The sequence below is a fragment of the Lipomyces arxii genome (assembly GCF_038497795.1).
Source record: "Lipomyces arxii strain Phaff 12-163 unplaced genomic scaffold V1512scaffold_23, whole genome shotgun sequence".
In the NCBI taxonomy this organism is placed as follows: domain Eukaryota; kingdom Fungi; phylum Ascomycota; class Lipomycetes; order Lipomycetales; family Lipomycetaceae; genus Lipomyces; species Lipomyces arxii.
In genome coordinates this window covers 117,168-131,679 of record NW_027117722.1, presented here as the reverse complement: position 1 = coordinate 131,679, position 14,512 = coordinate 117,168, and the positions used below count along the sequence as shown (strand labels likewise).

At 41.2% G+C, this 14,512-nt stretch overlaps 7 protein-coding genes across 7 annotated transcripts; 2 read left to right on the top strand and 5 right to left on the bottom strand.

Annotated features, from left to right (window-relative positions):
• Window positions 1–628: 628 nt before the first annotated feature.
• V1512DRAFT_212063 (ChaC-like protein-domain-containing protein) lies at window positions 629–1,430 on the top strand (the record flags this gene model as incomplete). Its single annotated transcript, XM_066913551.1, has 2 exons — window positions 629–953; window positions 1,000–1,430. 2 exons carry the CDS (start codon window positions 629–631, stop codon window positions 1,428–1,430), a joined length of 756 nt encoding a protein of 251 aa, XP_066769682.1.
• A 20-nt stretch (window positions 1,431–1,450) lies between these two features.
• Window positions 1,451–3,644, bottom strand: V1512DRAFT_292959 (uncharacterized protein). Its single transcript, XM_066918317.1, has 2 exons — window positions 3,306–3,644; window positions 1,451–3,258 (listed from the first exon to the last, which is right to left on the bottom strand). The coding sequence occupies exons 1-2, from the start codon at window positions 3,516–3,518 to the stop codon at window positions 1,573–1,575; spliced, it is 1,899 nt and encodes a 632-aa protein (XP_066769681.1). The 5' UTR covers window positions 3,519–3,644; the 3' UTR covers window positions 1,451–1,572.
• Window positions 3,645–3,765: 121 nt separating this feature from the next.
• V1512DRAFT_267275 (TLC domain-containing protein) lies at window positions 3,766–5,730 on the bottom strand. The gene is made up of 3 exons (XM_066917247.1): window positions 5,165–5,730; window positions 4,771–5,105; window positions 3,766–4,720 (listed from the first exon to the last, which is right to left on the bottom strand). The coding sequence occupies exons 1-3, from the start codon at window positions 5,508–5,510 to the stop codon at window positions 3,977–3,979; spliced, it is 1,425 nt and encodes a 474-aa protein (XP_066769680.1). The 5' UTR covers window positions 5,511–5,730; the 3' UTR covers window positions 3,766–3,976.
• A 50-nt stretch (window positions 5,731–5,780) lies between these two features.
• Window positions 5,781–9,085, bottom strand: V1512DRAFT_243089 (P-loop containing nucleoside triphosphate hydrolase protein). Its single transcript, XM_066914307.1, has 5 exons — window positions 8,820–9,085; window positions 8,309–8,565; window positions 8,040–8,258; window positions 7,814–7,993; window positions 5,781–7,768 (listed from the first exon to the last, which is right to left on the bottom strand). The coding sequence occupies exons 1-5, from the start codon at window positions 8,935–8,937 to the stop codon at window positions 6,083–6,085; spliced, it is 2,460 nt and encodes an 819-aa protein (XP_066769679.1). The 5' UTR covers window positions 8,938–9,085; the 3' UTR covers window positions 5,781–6,082.
• V1512DRAFT_267268 (P-loop containing nucleoside triphosphate hydrolase protein) lies at window positions 9,086–10,509 on the bottom strand. Its single transcript, XM_066917246.1, has 6 exons — window positions 10,170–10,509; window positions 10,018–10,124; window positions 9,758–9,966; window positions 9,629–9,712; window positions 9,506–9,580; window positions 9,086–9,458 (listed from the first exon to the last, which is right to left on the bottom strand). Exons 1-6 carry the CDS (start codon window positions 10,217–10,219, stop codon window positions 9,360–9,362), a joined length of 624 nt encoding a protein of 207 aa, XP_066769678.1. The 5' UTR covers window positions 10,220–10,509; the 3' UTR covers window positions 9,086–9,359.
• A 408-nt stretch (window positions 10,510–10,917) lies between these two features.
• On the top strand, window positions 10,918–11,662 carry V1512DRAFT_267264 (transcription factor e(y)2-domain-containing protein). Its single transcript, XM_066917245.1, has 3 exons — window positions 10,918–11,244; window positions 11,312–11,382; window positions 11,433–11,662. The coding sequence occupies exons 1-3, from the start codon at window positions 11,180–11,182 to the stop codon at window positions 11,573–11,575; spliced, it is 279 nt and encodes a 92-aa protein (XP_066769677.1). The 5' UTR covers window positions 10,918–11,179; the 3' UTR covers window positions 11,576–11,662.
• Window positions 11,181–13,858, bottom strand: V1512DRAFT_243082 (U3 small nucleolar RNA-associated protein 8). The gene is made up of 3 exons (XM_066914306.1): window positions 13,128–13,858; window positions 12,639–13,079; window positions 11,181–12,587 (listed from the first exon to the last, which is right to left on the bottom strand). Exons 1-3 carry the CDS (start codon window positions 13,773–13,775, stop codon window positions 11,652–11,654), a joined length of 2,025 nt encoding a protein of 674 aa, XP_066769676.1. The 5' UTR covers window positions 13,776–13,858; the 3' UTR covers window positions 11,181–11,651.
• Window positions 13,859–14,512: the final 654 nt, after the last annotated feature.

Here is a 14,512-nt window from a genome sequence, read left to right as displayed (position 1 = left end):
TTTCTATCTTTTTTAATGATCGCTCTTACTCAGGGCGAACCTAAATGAGCTATGCAAAGCCATCATATACCACGAGTTACATTTTATTAACTACGAAAAAGTAATGTATAAGTGCAGGTTCCTGATAAATATCGCTGAAATTAGATTGCGCGCGTATAGCGTAAAGTGTGTATGTGCTATGCTTAAGGAGGGTAAGGGATAGTAGGTAGCACGTCATAGGCGGTGTTGCCGCACATTACACGACTAGATAGAGTATAAGGAACTACCGGACAGATTGGTGAAGACCAAAATATGAGCTTCACTAAAGGGGTTAACGACATTGGATTTGCTAGTTAAACATAGAAAAAAATTAATTGTTTCTCGGAATGTTTGATATTATGTAATACTGTTGCAGAAAAGGAGACCTTTAACTTATAGATAGCGAATATTTTTAATCAGGTGTGTATGTCAATTAGATGAAACGCTATATCTAGGTTGTTTTTAAATTAGAAAAAGTCGTAAAGCAACAAGTACATACGTAAGTCTGATGGTTAAGTAGATTGAGCTTTGTGGCCGATACTGCGTTTTGTAATCCCAATGTATTTTCGTGCTCAGACAAGGCCCAAAGAGTGTATCTACATCGGAAGCAATGCTGGCCGATTCATCTCTATTGAACTCAAGTCACGACAGTGGCGTTGCTCTTTATGACCCATTAGATGATATCTCGCATGACAATTTTTGGATATTTGGATATGGTTCTCTCATATACAAACCGCCTCCTGATGTTGAATTGGCAGTACCGGGATTCATAACTGGTTATGTTAGACGATTTTGGCAAAAATCCCACGATCATAGAGGCACCCCGGCTGCACCGGGCCGAGTGGTCACTCTTTTAGAGAGGACTTATTGGGAAACGCTACAGGATGCACACGCTCCGTACGAGTATGACGGAAATAGCGATGGGCGAACTTGGGGTATTTCAGGCATTAAAATTATGATTACCTATTAATTGATCTCTAGGAATCGCGTACAAAATTATCGCGGAAAAAGTCCAGTCCGTGTCTGCTGCTCTTGATTTGCGAGAAAAGAACGGATATACTGTTCATTTCGTGCCATTCCATCCGTCTAGGGAATTTATAAGCCAGACTTGCTTACCTCCAGAAATTAGTGCAATAGTGTACATTGGAACGCCTTCTAATTTTGCATTCGCTGGTGTTGAAGACCCTGACTATGTGGCTAGACTGATCTTTGAGTCCACAGGGCCATCAGGGACAAATGTCGAATATTTGTATAGACTTGGCGAGGCACTCGAGCATTTGCACGGATCAGATATTAGCGCATCTGAATATCATGTTGCTGATCTAATAAAACGTGTAAAAAAGTTGGAACTAAAGTCAAAACAGCCGCTAGACAGCTTTGAAGACTTCGATAGTCCAGCCGCCCTTAGCTGATTGTTTTACTTTCGTACGACAAGATTCTGATTTTATATCATTAAATTAATTATTACATATAGCCAAATGAACATAAACACCACATATATCGGCACCGGTAATCAAAGCGTGTATAGTCGACCATGCAAGTCAAAACTTTCCTTTAACTCTTCTTACGTTTTGTCGCCAAAGACTCTGGTTCATCATCAAAAGCTGGCCTGTGTTTGATTCCTAGTCCTTCTGCCTCCTTATCGGCTGGTATCAAGGTCTGTCGGTCTCGGTGATATTGTGGAACAGACGAGACAACAGGAGTGTGGAACTGTAATGGACTTGGTAAAAGATCTTGCCCAAGCATACCGCTCTTGGCACTAAAATTTAAATTCCACTCAGCTGGAGTATAAAGAGTCGATGGCGATGGCAGCAGATCCGACACGTACCGGGATGGCAATGCTGATATAGGAGTCTGGTCTCGGCCGCTGCCTACAGCAATCCCTGGTCCTTGTGAAGCATTGTTGCTGTGCAAGCTGCCACCATTTAGAGTTGTCGGTCTTGCAAATGGGTTTCCTGGCCCCCCAAGATTATTAGCGTTCACATACGCCGAAGGTGACGGCGGAGGCAGTAAAACAACAGGCGATGATACGTCTTTCACTGAAGATAGCGGTGGTGCCGAATTATGATCTTGAAACGCAGAAGACGGTGATGCAACCGTTGACCTATCAGTTGATGACGTTCCAGCATTATTAGTGGCTTTTAATGTAGCGCCTATTGTCTGCACCATTTCTCCAGGTGGAATTTGCAATTTAAGTTTTGGTCGCATACCTGTAGAACCTATACTAAGATTCGGAGAGTTGTTGGCATCATCAATAGCTTGTTGCGAATGCGCAGCATCAAAAGTATACTCACCATCTCTTCCAGTCATCTGGCGAACCGCTATAGAGTCTTCGTCCATCTCCAAACCAATATCTTGAGTCCTCAAAGATACCGCTTGCAAATGCTCTTGAGCGGCACCATGAGTTTGCTGGGAAGATAGTGCGTGTTGCTGTTTTTCCTGCTCCTGTTTAATTGAGATCATGTCATTCTGTGATTGTGCTATTGTTGACGAAGACTTTGACCGAAACGACATTTTTAGATCTGAATAGGGCTGATCAGAAGACAGATTGTATTGCAGACTTTGAAGTTGAGGAGAAACAGTGTGTGAACGGTGGTCAGCAAACGGCTGTTGACTGGTCTGAAAAGTATGTATAGAATATTGCTGCTGACGTTGTGGAGGCTGAGATTGTTCAACAAATTGTGTTTGCTGCCTATTCTGCTGCTGCCTCTGAACTTGCTGGTTTTGTAATAGTAATTGCTGCTGATGTGACAGCATAGATTGCTGATGCTCTTGCTGGTGGCTTTGAACATCGTAGAAACCGTGCGTAGGAAAGGATACCAAAGCGGCAGCTGCCAAGCCGGCACTGTCGTTATTAGAGGCTTGAAACTCAATGCTTGATCTTGCAGTGACAGACTGGCCTTGAGAGGTTATTGAGTTGTGAGAATGAGAGCGGGAATGAGTGTGCGACTTCGCCCTGAGTGGCGGTGAGCTCAACGAGCCAAAATTTGAACTGTTCTGAAGTTGCTGTTTCTGTTGTGATTGCATATGATATTTTGATTGAGCAACTCGAGCAGATTGTTCTTCAACTTTGGGAGATGTAGCTCTAAGATTCGAAGCTCTACTGAGCGATTTCTTCCGATCTGGAGGCTCAGGCGTTGCATATTCCGAATAAACTTCATTGTCAAGTTCCTGATCATCATCAGTTATTTCCGAGCCTTTCTGAAAGTCTGAGGGGCCTTTGCTTTCTTGTGGAGTGGTCTAACTCTATGATTAGGAATTGCAGGCAAGATATACATAAAACTTACGTGATTGTAGCGTTCAATAAGTTTTCGTGTGTCTGAAGATGTAAATTCGTAAAGTTTTCTGTTATTTCCAAAAATAATCACCGCGATTTCAACGGAGCATAAAACAGACAGTTCGTGGGCCTTTTTGAAAAGTCCTGCTTTCCGCTTAAGAAAAGTGACAGACCTATTTCGTTCGTCTTTGAGAGGTTTAATAAGAATTTTTCTGCGACCCATTGTGAAAATTTATTATAAAAACTGATGTATATCTGTAAATAGAACACAGTGAATCGTGTTCTATTGCGTACGAAGTATGAGAGTTAAATGAGAACGATGATTAGGATGAGGTATAGTAGTCTGGCGGTTATGCTAAGTATAGAAACAAGCTCCAATATGGCATCGGCTACTGGTCCCATTTGTAACGAGCCCCTGAAAACTCAAACACCCATCCCCTCGATCTTGGGTTTCAGGTCTTACGTAATAATGAACTTTAAAACTTTGATCATAAAAAATTATGTACAACATAAACCCATCGCTTTTCTTCCCTCTTACAAACTAGATTTCACTAATTCTGAGCATTATGTTGTCTTCTAAACACAAAACATCTATTCAAATGTAACGCGATAGAACCAAGATTACTGCGTTGTATTTTGTGATCAAATAATCGTTGGCTTCGGAGTTCTAGTCCCAAATCTTTAGATAGTTTTCTTTGGCTCGTCAATCATTTTTCCTCCATTCAATACAGAAGAAGGAACATTCAACGTTTGATCCAAATTTTTTTTTACACACTTTTCTTCCTCCACCATCGCCGCCTCTTCCTCTTCATCGTCGTCACTTCGTTCATCTTTGGCAATGTCGAAAAAAATAAAGCGATATGCGATCCTAAATATTAATACGAGCCAATACAAATTGACCAACTGCAGGCCAAGAAGGAGCGCAAAAGTAATATACTGTGAGATCCAGCATTTGTATTGTTCGGTTTCCCAATTAAGAGTGAAGTCACCAACTGTCCGAAACTCTGTAGCCACGGACCATAAGATACGAAGATTCAGATAGTGACGCAAGTAAATCCACGTGCACATGAACAAGAAGAAAAATGGTCCGGTAAGCCAGTGATCCAAGTAATTCAAAATTTTAGACATCGCAAGTGCAATGTCACTGGCGTCCATGGTGATGTAGATCTCGATACCTATCCATGTGAAATGGAAACGATAAGAACAGAAAATCAAAGCTATTGTTACGATGTGATGAAAGACTAATTCTCTGAAATCTTTGCGCGGTTTTTCCATTTGAAGTGACAAGACTACCGACTGCTGTACCCAAAAAGATGCCTGTAAAAGATAATACAGTTTGAAATCAAGTTCATGCATTTTGTGCGGATAATTCTCGTACATGGGACGAGTCTCAAAATACCATAATGGCATGTGGTGCATAATATACTGCGTTCCTGTGTGAGATCGAACTATTCAGAAACAAAAATCAAGCATACCAATCCCCACGGGGCCATAACACCTTCATACAAAATTGTATAAGCTTGCTCCATAAATCGTTTAATCTTGCCTGGCTTTGACAAACCACACCATCGAGCGATGGGCTCAAGAATTTGCTGCATGGCAAACTCTCTTAAAAATCCGAAAACAATCATGTAATAAAACACAAAACAAAAATCATTCCTTCCTTTGCCATACATCACTGGTGCTCCAGGCTCTTTAGGTTCTATAGGGTAAGAAACAAACAGGAAAGGATAAAGAAAGTTCTTCGGAGAATGGTCAGTCATCGCCGCGAAGATGACGATCGGGATGACAGAACAGACAAGTGGAGTCACTATAAGCTGGTTAATTAAACTATTTCAAGTTTCACAATCTCACAGAACTCTGTATTACCCCATGTCTTCCGATAGGCTGTCTCGCGGTACATGAACCATAATCTCTGTAACCCTCCGGGAAGCTCATCAGCATTACTGGTTGAAATTGGTGGACTACCAACACCGTTGAAACTACTATCAGATCGCGACAAAGCCCTCTGTCTCTTTTGACTACCTCTGATTTGGGTCTCGGTCGGGGTCATGGTACTCAGGCTAGGAGTGGCATTATCACCAAGGGTAAATTGACCTATTGATGAAGTTCGTCGCGATCGGGTACCTTGCGATGCCCCAGATGCAATCAAGACAGGAGTACCCGAGCCGGATCCTGAAGGTGTAATAGGTAGCGACCCTGGTTTTGCTTCCATTGTTCTGTGGCGGCAGGCGTTGAAATACTCGAGATGGTGCTAAGTGAAGCTAAAAAAAAATCTAACCCCGACAGCGATAGAATTATTTCAACAGTAAGTTAAACTGAAATTAAACTCCCAAGAAAATCAGCAGCTTTATATTTCTCTGACCAAATATTAGCTGATACCTCAGTTGCACCGAAAGGCTCAGAAATATTTGTTTTGACCAGAATGTCAGCGCAAGCGGGCAAGGCGAGCATAGTTTGTAAACTCTATACTAACTTACGGGTTTTAAACTCGAACATTTAAAATTAATCTGCTACATTATCAGTACTAAATGTACAATTCTGTTCTTTGGCAAAATAAAAAGGTTTACTTAACAAGACGAACTGCTTTTGTTTAAACGTCATTGTTAGTTCAAGTTAGGAGTCAAAATTGTTGCCACAATCGCCATCCTGGCCGACAAGTTGCAAGCAAACTACGCAACAAGTGATATCACTCGAGCACAATGTTACTATATAAAAATTCATAAAACCGCAGTTTGGCATTGCAACCAGTGAGACTGTCAAATCTTAATTCCTAACATTCTCCAATCAATTGTACAAGTCATCGTCACCTTCGTCGGCGCCGAATGCGGTCTGTCCTTCAGTGACGCCAGTTGTTCCAGCAGCCGCGGCTTCTGCCTCCCCAGAGCTGAATCTGAAGTTTCCAAAGCTACCTCTGGACATTTGCAAAGTATTGGCGTAGGCTTCATATCTTCTCAAATCTGCGTCACTGACACTTCGTCTTGCTGTTTTCATGGCTTCTTCAAAATGACCCTTGTTAATATAAGGAACAGGGTCTTCCATGGCAACATCGTCGTCACCATCCTCCGTCTTCTCGGCCTGTTCACTAGCCTCAATACTGTCTTTAATGGCAAACTTGGCCGAGCGCTGGACGATATATGATAAATCAGCACCGGAAAACCCGTTAGTGATTTGAGCAATTTCGCGTAAGTTAAGACCAGGCTCGAGAGGAGTGTTGCGGAGCTGAGCTTGAAGAATAGAAAGACGAGATTCCTCGTCAGGTAGCGGAACATAAATGAGCTGATCCAGACGACCAGGTCGGAGAAGAGCAGGATCAATCTGATCGGGTCTGTTGGTTGCACCAATGACAAACACGTTCTTCTTCGCTCCCATACCATCCATTTCAGTCAGCAACTGATTGACGACGCGGTCAGACGCACCACCTGCATCTCCCATCGATCCGCCCCGCGATTTTGCAATCGAGTCTAATTCGTCCAGGAAAACAACACAAGGAGCAGCTGCACGAGCTTTGTCAAAAATGTCACGGATGTTAGACTCTGATTCTCCGAACCACATAGACAAAAGCTCTGGGCCCTTGACAGAAATAAAGTTTGCCGAAACTTCTGTGGCAACAGCCTTTGCCAAAAGTGTCTTACCAGTACCTGGGGGCCCATAAAACAAAACACCCTTAGAAGGCGAAAGTCCAAACTTGGCGTACGATTCAGGGTGAAGAACAGGATATTCAACCGTTTCCTTGAGTTCCTGTTTGACCTTCTCAAGACCACCAATGTCGTCCCATGTAACATTGACGCTCTGGACCACGGTCTCTCTAAGAGCCGATGGGTTAGACTGACCAAGAGCAAATCTAAAGTTGTCCATAGTAACACCCAAACTGTCAAGAATTTCGGCATCAATAGTCTCTTCTTCAAGATCAATAAGATCCATCTTTTCCCGAATTTGCTGCATCGCCGCCTCTGAGCAAAGCGAAGCTAAATCAGAACCAACGTACCCGTGAGTCTCGGCAGCAATGGTTTCCAAATCAACGTCATCACCAAGTTTCATGTTCTTTGTGTGAATCCGAAGAATCTCAAGACGACCAGTAGGATCTGGAATACCAATATCCACTTCACGGTCAAAACGGCCAAATCTACGAAGAGCAGGATCGATAGCATTCGGTCTGTTTGTCGCCGCAATAACAACAACATTGGCACGAGCCTTCATACCATCCATCAAAGTCAGCAATTGCGAGACCACTCTTCGTTCAACTTCGCCGTTTGTTTTCTCACGCTTAGGCGCGATAGAGTCAATTTCGTCGATGAAGATAATTGCAGGAGCGTTCTTTTCTGCCTCTTCAAATGCTTTGCGCAAGTTACTTTCAGATTCACCAGCCATCTTCGACATGATCTCCGGACCATTGATAAGAAAGAAAAAAGCGCCCGTCTCGTTGGCGACTGCACGTGCCATGAGGGTCTTGCCTGTCCCCGGAGGACCATACTAATCTAATCAGTAACAAATCAGGACACTAAATAAAATAAATACCATCAGAATTCCACGCGGTGGTTTGATACCAATACTCTTAAACAGCTGAGGATGACGGAGAGGAAGCTCAACCAGTTCACGAATCTGGGCCATCTGCTTTCGGCAACCGCCGATGTCATCGTATCCAACTTCGTTCAAGTTGTTTTCTTCATCTTCTCTGTTGATGGGCTCACCTTCACACTGGGATGTATTAGTCGCCGTTCTATAATTTGTTTTTATAACTTACATGAATAACTGTTTCCTGCGCGACAATGCCATATTCAGACGGTTCCATGTCGACTATCTTAAATTCGACTTGGCGCATACCACCTCGAACAGTGAATAAATCACCTTTTCTGACAGGTCTGTATGCTTCCAAAAAGTAAGGCTTAAGATAGACGTCAAAAAGTGATCCAGTCAAGCCTTCGACTGTATCTGCAATGGGCAAGCAAGAGATCCGTTTAGCCTACAATACATTAGATACCAAGACTTTTATGCACGGTAAGCCAAACGCACGTATTTAATGCCAGGAAAAGCATGAACAGTGACAAGATCGCCAAGTCTAACACGAAGATTGTTTCTGACAACGCGGTTGATTCGGGCAACGCCATCCTCCACTTCTTCATCGGCAAGAACAATTAAAGCAGTGTCTTTTCTCTTCTTTCCCTTCACGATAACAACATCACCGCGAAAGAATTGTAAGAGATCCATGGTGTTTGGAGAAAGAGTAATAACAGAGTTATCGTCATTAACAGCATCGTCAACGATCAAGGCTATAACAAGCATTAGTCAACCTATCGACACCAGGAATTATCATCAAGATTGATCTTAGAAAATGTATTCAATAGTACAAGATTCAAAACATGATTTCGATGGATCTGCTTTGCAGATGGTGATGACTAATGGTGCGTGTCACCTTGCTATCAGCTCTCCACAGCACATTCGCAAATCGGTCGCGCACATTGCCATCAAGTACCATTGAATCAAAATTCTAATCAATCAAGTAATATCAACCAATTACACATACCGTTATCTTTCTTCTTCTTGCGCAAAATAGCAGTAGCGGTGGCGTCTTCTTTAGAGACTTCAGCACCAGATGCATCGACTAGGTTGGGATGATGTTTATGTTCAGTAGGATTCGACATGATTACTGGCGTTCAATCGATTCAATATAAAAATAAAATACAAAATCAAGTAGCAATCACGATTTGAAAAACAGACAATTGCGGTGAGTTATTACTTGAGAGTAAAGAATAGGCAACAACCGGAGATGTTCAATGAATCAAGCTGGGGATGGGAGCTGCTTAAAGTACCGTGCGCGGCCTCTGAAGACATCGAGAGAAGGCCACAGAAGTCAGGTTTAGGGTTATTCACAAAATGACGGGTACACTACTATTCAGTACTATAACCTCAAATTGGTGACTCCTACTCTGGCTGTATCATTCATATTTTCCGATTATCAAATATAGATAGTTATATATTTATATACATAAGTCAGTATTTATATGTATACAAACTCTTGTTACCTTTGATCAGGCAATTCAATTCTTAATCTAGAATTGAGACTTTACACATCTTTGTAAATCATAATGGGTTCTCCAACTTCAGTGATCTCCGGAATCACACATTTTAACTCGAAAGCTTTAGATAGAACAATTTTGAAAATCTAACGGTGTTAATCAAATTTTTGCTTGTCACGATCGCGCAGCATACCTTCTGAATATTGATTGCGTGGCTTGTTGAACAAAATACTAAGCTTGCTTTCATAACCTTTGCAAACCTTCGTGCCTGCAGAAATAAGTTATTGCTTTGCGAATCCCCCACTTCTATACAGACCTGCTTTGTAATCTCCTCCTGATCTTCGCGTGGAAAAAGTGTGAACATGTCATATTTAGTTCCTACCAAAAACGGAATTGCAGTCTACATAGTTAGTATAAAGAGTCAACACCGTCGCTACTGATGCACCTTGTTAAATCCACGTGCTTGACGGTACCATTCTTTTATTGAGTTCAATGTAGATTTTCGCGTAAGATCAAACATAAACAAAATGGCAACCGCATCATTTGAAACCAAGGGCAGCATGTTCACAAATTCTCGCTGACCACCTAGATCCCAGATTGAAAACGTAATTTCAGTATCACGAATTGAAATTTTCTTTTCCATGAAGTTGACACCTGAAATCTTAGTCAGTACTGAGAGCCAAGAAAAGAAGCACTCAGTTTAACCTAAGGTTTGTATATAGTCCTCATCAAAGCTTCCCTCGACATATTTTACCATCAGTGAAGTCTTTCCTATTTGTGCATCTCCAATCATTCCCACTTTTATAACAACACTGATCAAAGGTCAGATTTGAAGCAAGAAGCGTTTCGATACTTACGCGTTCTTGCGCGCCGACGAGTTGTCCTGCCCGTACTGGTTCGATGACATTCTCACTTGGCCACAAGATAGACTTTTTATGCAAAATAGCGCGTGAGCCACGCTATTGATATCTTAAGGCTCTATTACTCTGAAACTGTGCCTGTAACTATAATGGCGAATTGCGGAAATCTTGCTTATGTAGATCCCGAGTAGGTCTTAAAATGCCACCTTAGCGTATGCGTTTGATAATAGCCTGCTCTTTTCAACAATAACAAAATTAACGTTTAGCAGCAACATAAATCGGCTCTGAAAAGACGGAGCTTGATTTATGAGATTCGATAACTACAATTGCAAGTGGGGTTGCGTTTGTTTACTTTCTGGCTGCCACCGGCGAGCAGGGTAACATCAGCGTTGTTAAAATGTCGCCTTTTCTTCCTTAAAACACATGTCTGGGTATATTCTGTAACTGTGGCTGCTTTGAACCTGTTATTATGCTTTTAGAATCGAGTATTAATGTAGCTGATACATGGTAATTGTTTATTGATACAGTGGTGGAAACTGTGCTTTGTAGCGTCTATTGTACAATAATAGATGTTCTAATAGCGATAGCATCATTACTCACGTTCACTACCAAATCTGCACTTCCTTTGAAATGATCTTATTAAAATGTTGTTGAAATAATTATTTGAAGCTGTCACGTAAAATCTTTATCGGGAAATTGCGGATTCATGCCGAAATTATCCGAATATTATACATAAACTTTTGCTCTTATGCACGAGCTTCTTATAACCGTGGGCAACCAAGCTGACTACATCTTGAACCCAAGGCGCATTCTGTAAGCAGTGGTCTAGATATACTTTTAAGTGAGCACTGTTATATACATAGCTCAGTCAGTTAGTGTGGTAGTGGTCGCTCCCAGTAGCAGGCAGATCGAGCTGCAAAGCTTCTATTAGCTGGATTTACTATATATAAGCCAAGGTGCCTGCCGACCACGATAATTTTGAGCTATACGCTTTAACAAGTCTGAAAATGGCAGACTCTAAAGTGAAAGCAAAGATCCATCAGAAACTGGTTGAATCGGGCGAGTATGAAAGGTTAGTAACGTTTAGCATGGTGTCATGGAGCAAGCTGAAATGGAGTGCTAATAAACACTTTGAATAGAATATCTACTCTTCTCCGTCAGAAATTAATCGAAACGGGATGGTATGAGCAGGTTAGAGAACTAGCCACTGGTATGTGTAGTAACCGGCAGAAAGTAAAACGTACACTAACTGTAATCTAGAAAGAATGCGTGCACAAGAAAGTTCAAATTTTGACAAGTTGGTGGACGATGTCGAGTTATCTGCACTTTCGCTGGTATCTGATGAAGTGAAAATTGAAATCTTGAACATGATTAAGACATTTTTGGAAGGCATTGCAGATTAATAACTGCTAAGTAAATCAAAAAAGAAAGAAAATCTATATCCAAGTTTTAAGGAATTAGAAACATAGTAAGAGCATTCTACAAATGGCCTTTTTGAGATCTAGCTTTGCGCTTGCTTGTCCACTCCAAGACAGTATCCACAAGCTCTACTGCTTCCATGTTGCCCATTAAACTTTCAATCTCCAAATCTACAAGCCTTTTCATGTCCTCGATAACATCATGCTGCAAGAAAAACATTCCGCATGCGTCAATAAAACATGGCAAGATATTCCACGCCTCAGAATGACCTATTTCGGCAGTATTGACAATACTCAGTAAAAACACAATTGAGCTCTGAAGCGCAGCATTGTTCTGAGTATCACTCAAGCTCTGAGTGATTTCGCGATATGTAAAGTTTTTTTGAAGTCTCGCAACAGTTTGATTAACAGCTGCAATCTGTTCGGTCTTGGAAAGATCTTCTCGGGAGAGCATCAAAACTAAAGTCTTCGTAAGAGATTCAACCGTAAGGCCATGAGTGTGCCGAATAGCGACCTTCTGAAGCTGAAGATTTGATGAAAGTATTTCTAAAATATGAGGCGCTAGTACTGGTGGGAACAGCGGATGTGTTAGTAGGTAACCCAACGTGCGCTCTGGTGCAAAAGCTGACAGCTTATGAGTGCTGATGCCGTTTATTACTTCAGTCTCAAACATCACATTGACTATTTCCGAAATCAATGCACCATCGACCGGACGCGCCGTTGCTGGATTATATACAATGTTTTTTGCTTGCTTTAAATTGCCTAAGTTGGATGGTTTCTTCGGTGAGCTTTTTTCTGAATTCTTGTTTGGTGCCTTATATTCAATAGTCTCTAATTTGCCCGTAAGGTAGTCAATAACCTGCTGATCAAAACTATCTGAATCATTGTATTCTTTGATCAAGGAGATTTTTTGCAGAATATCCTGGTGTACAGATTTAGAAGCTGCGAAGGCGGTCCTTGCTTCTTGTCTGTATTCCTTTGACGTACTAGTGCTCTTCTTGGTGTACTGTAAACAATTGAACAAAAGATTTCCAACACAAAGACTTACAAAAAAAATGTTTGCGAGCGTTTGTCCATCTTTAGCATTAGAAAGTGCCTTGACATTACCAGTGATACACTCTGAAAGTTTTCCAGATCCAATACTAAAATTTACTAGTTGTAGAAGACCATTTGCTGTTACACCCAAAGCAGACCGTTTTCCGGCACGACGAACTAACTTAAAGTTATCGTTTTCATTAAGAGTCAGGGAGGTCATTATCGTAGAAAACTTCCAGTTGATCAAGTGAAGTTGAGATCCAGTACTCAACATTATGGTTGACTTTCCAACTGGAATCAAAGTAAAATCAGAAGCTTTAAAACCATAGTTGCAATCTTCTGAGAGCAATAGCGTGCTAAGATCTAGTGTCGACCTTGCAGTGGTGGGAAGTGTAATTACTTCGAGGATACTGCCTGTGAGCTGCAGCACAGCTCCTGACTCATGATAGTGCACCTGGTATACAGGTTAAAACAATCTTTTACATCAAGTTCATGAACTCACGTTAGGGCTCTCAGACACTTGCAAAGACCAGTCGTTTACAAGTGATATGCCAGAAAACCTCACTGTTACCTTTCGCAGTTCTATGACCAGTTTCTGTACTCGGGCTACTGTAACTAATGTTAAAACATTGCCCTCATCAACTGCTTTTGAAATGTTTGAGGTAATTATCTGACAATCTGGGGAACTATATAAAAAAGTAGTCCATATCTTCTGAAAGAAGCTTGCTTCACTCTCGCTAACGTGAAGTTCATACGCAGTTAGCTGGCCTGATTTAAACAGAACCAAAACAACATTATCAGACAGTACATATAAACTAGAAACCTCGCCTGCCAGCGCAGTCTCAACAAAAGTGCCATCTTCATGCAGTCGTCTAAGAAAAATGTTGCGTTTACGCTCACGGAAGACACAGAACGCAGTTAGTTGTTCGTCTTGTCCTTTGACTATAAAAGGTGCACATTGAGCTTCTGATAATGGTGAAATAGCAATAGAAGAGACAAGCCGTGGAGTTGGACGAATAGAAAGTCTTGATATTCCAGCTGCTGATACAGCTACATCTATGATGGATGATCTTGGGGAAGACACGAAGAAAGGAGACGAGGAGGCAGAACCTAGAGTATGCACAGTAAATGGCTGCAAAATTGAAGTCATTTTGCGTGCATTTCTCTTTTTTACCTTCAGTAAAAAAAAAAAATAGAAATAGAAAAAGCAATGCAATATAACAAAAATTGCTGTTGAGAATCTTTTGCAGAAGCCGCACTTAATTTATGATTCAGAAAACTCCATGATTTACCCTGCCTGAAAGTAGTTCGGGAATAGACTAAGACTTATAAGGTCCTTCTGAGCATACCGGCATACACTGCTTGAAATTACAAAACATCGCATTATTTAAAGAATAAGATTTGGGTAAGTACTTGGCAAGAGATTTCTAATTTAGATTTTGTTATGTGAAGACTATTCTAAATCATGACATTACTAAAATACTCGGCGTGCTTTATAAATCTATAAGGAGAGGGAATTCATTGGATGTGTTATCATATGAACTGTTCAACAAGTCTGAACTATCCCTATCTTAACAATACGACTAATCTATCCCTATTCCTACATATTCCTACAGGACACTAAAATTACAGCAATTGGCGCCCAGCATATTTCATAGCAGAATCTGCCACCGGTTTATCAGTCAATCCCGTGCTTCTTTTAGAGATACAGTATAAAATTATTATTGTTACAATATGATTTTAGTTGTCTTGTATCGCATTTTTCACTGGCTGCAAAATCAACTGCTCTTTAATTAGAAAATAAAATATTTCGAAATGGTTGTAGCAAGACAAAGTTTATTTACTGGTGAAAGAATACAATTCTTCCCAGGCAAAAACTGCTGAACA

Bases quoted from the DNA above. Each gene is read 5' to 3' on its own strand.
- V1512DRAFT_292959 (XM_066918317.1), bottom strand. From the start codon at position 3,518: ATGGGTCGCAGAAAAATTCTTATTAAACCTCTCAAAGACGAACGAAAT. The intron at 3,259-3,305 runs GTAAGTTTTATG...TCATAGAGTTAG, and splicing joins TTATTGAACGCTACAATCAC to ACCACTCCACAAGAAAGCAA.
- V1512DRAFT_267275 (XM_066917247.1), bottom strand. From the start codon at position 5,510: ATGGAAGCAAAACCAGGGTCGCTACCTATTACACCTTCAGGATCCGGC. The intron at 5,106-5,164 runs GTAATACAGAGT...ACCAGCTTATAG, and splicing joins AGCCTATCGGAAGACATGGG to TGACTCCACTTGTCTGTTCT. The intron at 4,721-4,770 runs GTATGCTTGATT...ACAGGAACGCAG, and splicing joins TTATGGCCCCGTGGGGATTG to TATATTATGCACCACATGCC.
- V1512DRAFT_243089 (XM_066914307.1), bottom strand. From the start codon at position 8,937: ATGTCGAATCCTACTGAACATAAACATCATCCCAACCTAGTCGATGCA. The intron at 8,259-8,308 runs GTGCGTTTGGCT...AATGTATTGTAG, and splicing joins CTTTTCCTGGCATTAAATAC to GCTAAACGGATCTCTTGCTT. The intron at 7,769-7,813 runs GTATTTATTTTA...TGATTAGATTAG, and splicing joins CACCGCGTGGAATTCTGATG to TATGGTCCTCCGGGGACAGG.
- V1512DRAFT_267268 (XM_066917246.1), bottom strand. From the start codon at position 10,219: ATGTCATCGAACCAGTACGGGCAGGACAACTCGTCGGCGCGCAAGAAC. The intron at 10,125-10,169 runs GTAAGTATCGAA...ACCTTTGATCAG, and splicing joins TCGTCGGCGCGCAAGAACGC to TGTTGTTATAAAAGTGGGAA. The intron at 9,967-10,017 runs GTTAAACTGAGT...CTAAGATTTCAG, and splicing joins GGACTATATACAAACCTTAG to GTGTCAACTTCATGGAAAAG.
- V1512DRAFT_267264 (XM_066917245.1), top strand. From the start codon at position 11,180: ATGGCAGACTCTAAAGTGAAAGCAAAGATCCATCAGAAACTGGTTGAA. The intron at 11,245-11,311 runs GTTAGTAACGTT...CACTTTGAATAG, and splicing joins GAATCGGGCGAGTATGAAAG to AATATCTACTCTTCTCCGTC. The intron at 11,383-11,432 runs GTATGTGTAGTA...ACTGTAATCTAG, and splicing joins GGTTAGAGAACTAGCCACTG to AAAGAATGCGTGCACAAGAA.
- V1512DRAFT_243082 (XM_066914306.1), bottom strand. From the start codon at position 13,775: ATGACTTCAATTTTGCAGCCATTTACTGTGCATACTCTAGGTTCTGCC. The intron at 13,080-13,127 runs GTGAGTTCATGA...CCTGTATACCAG, and splicing joins AAGTGTCTGAGAGCCCTAAC to GTGCACTATCATGAGTCAGG. The intron at 12,588-12,638 runs GTAAGTCTTTGT...CAGTACACCAAG, and splicing joins CGCTCGCAAACATTTTTTTT to AAGAGCACTAGTACGTCAAA.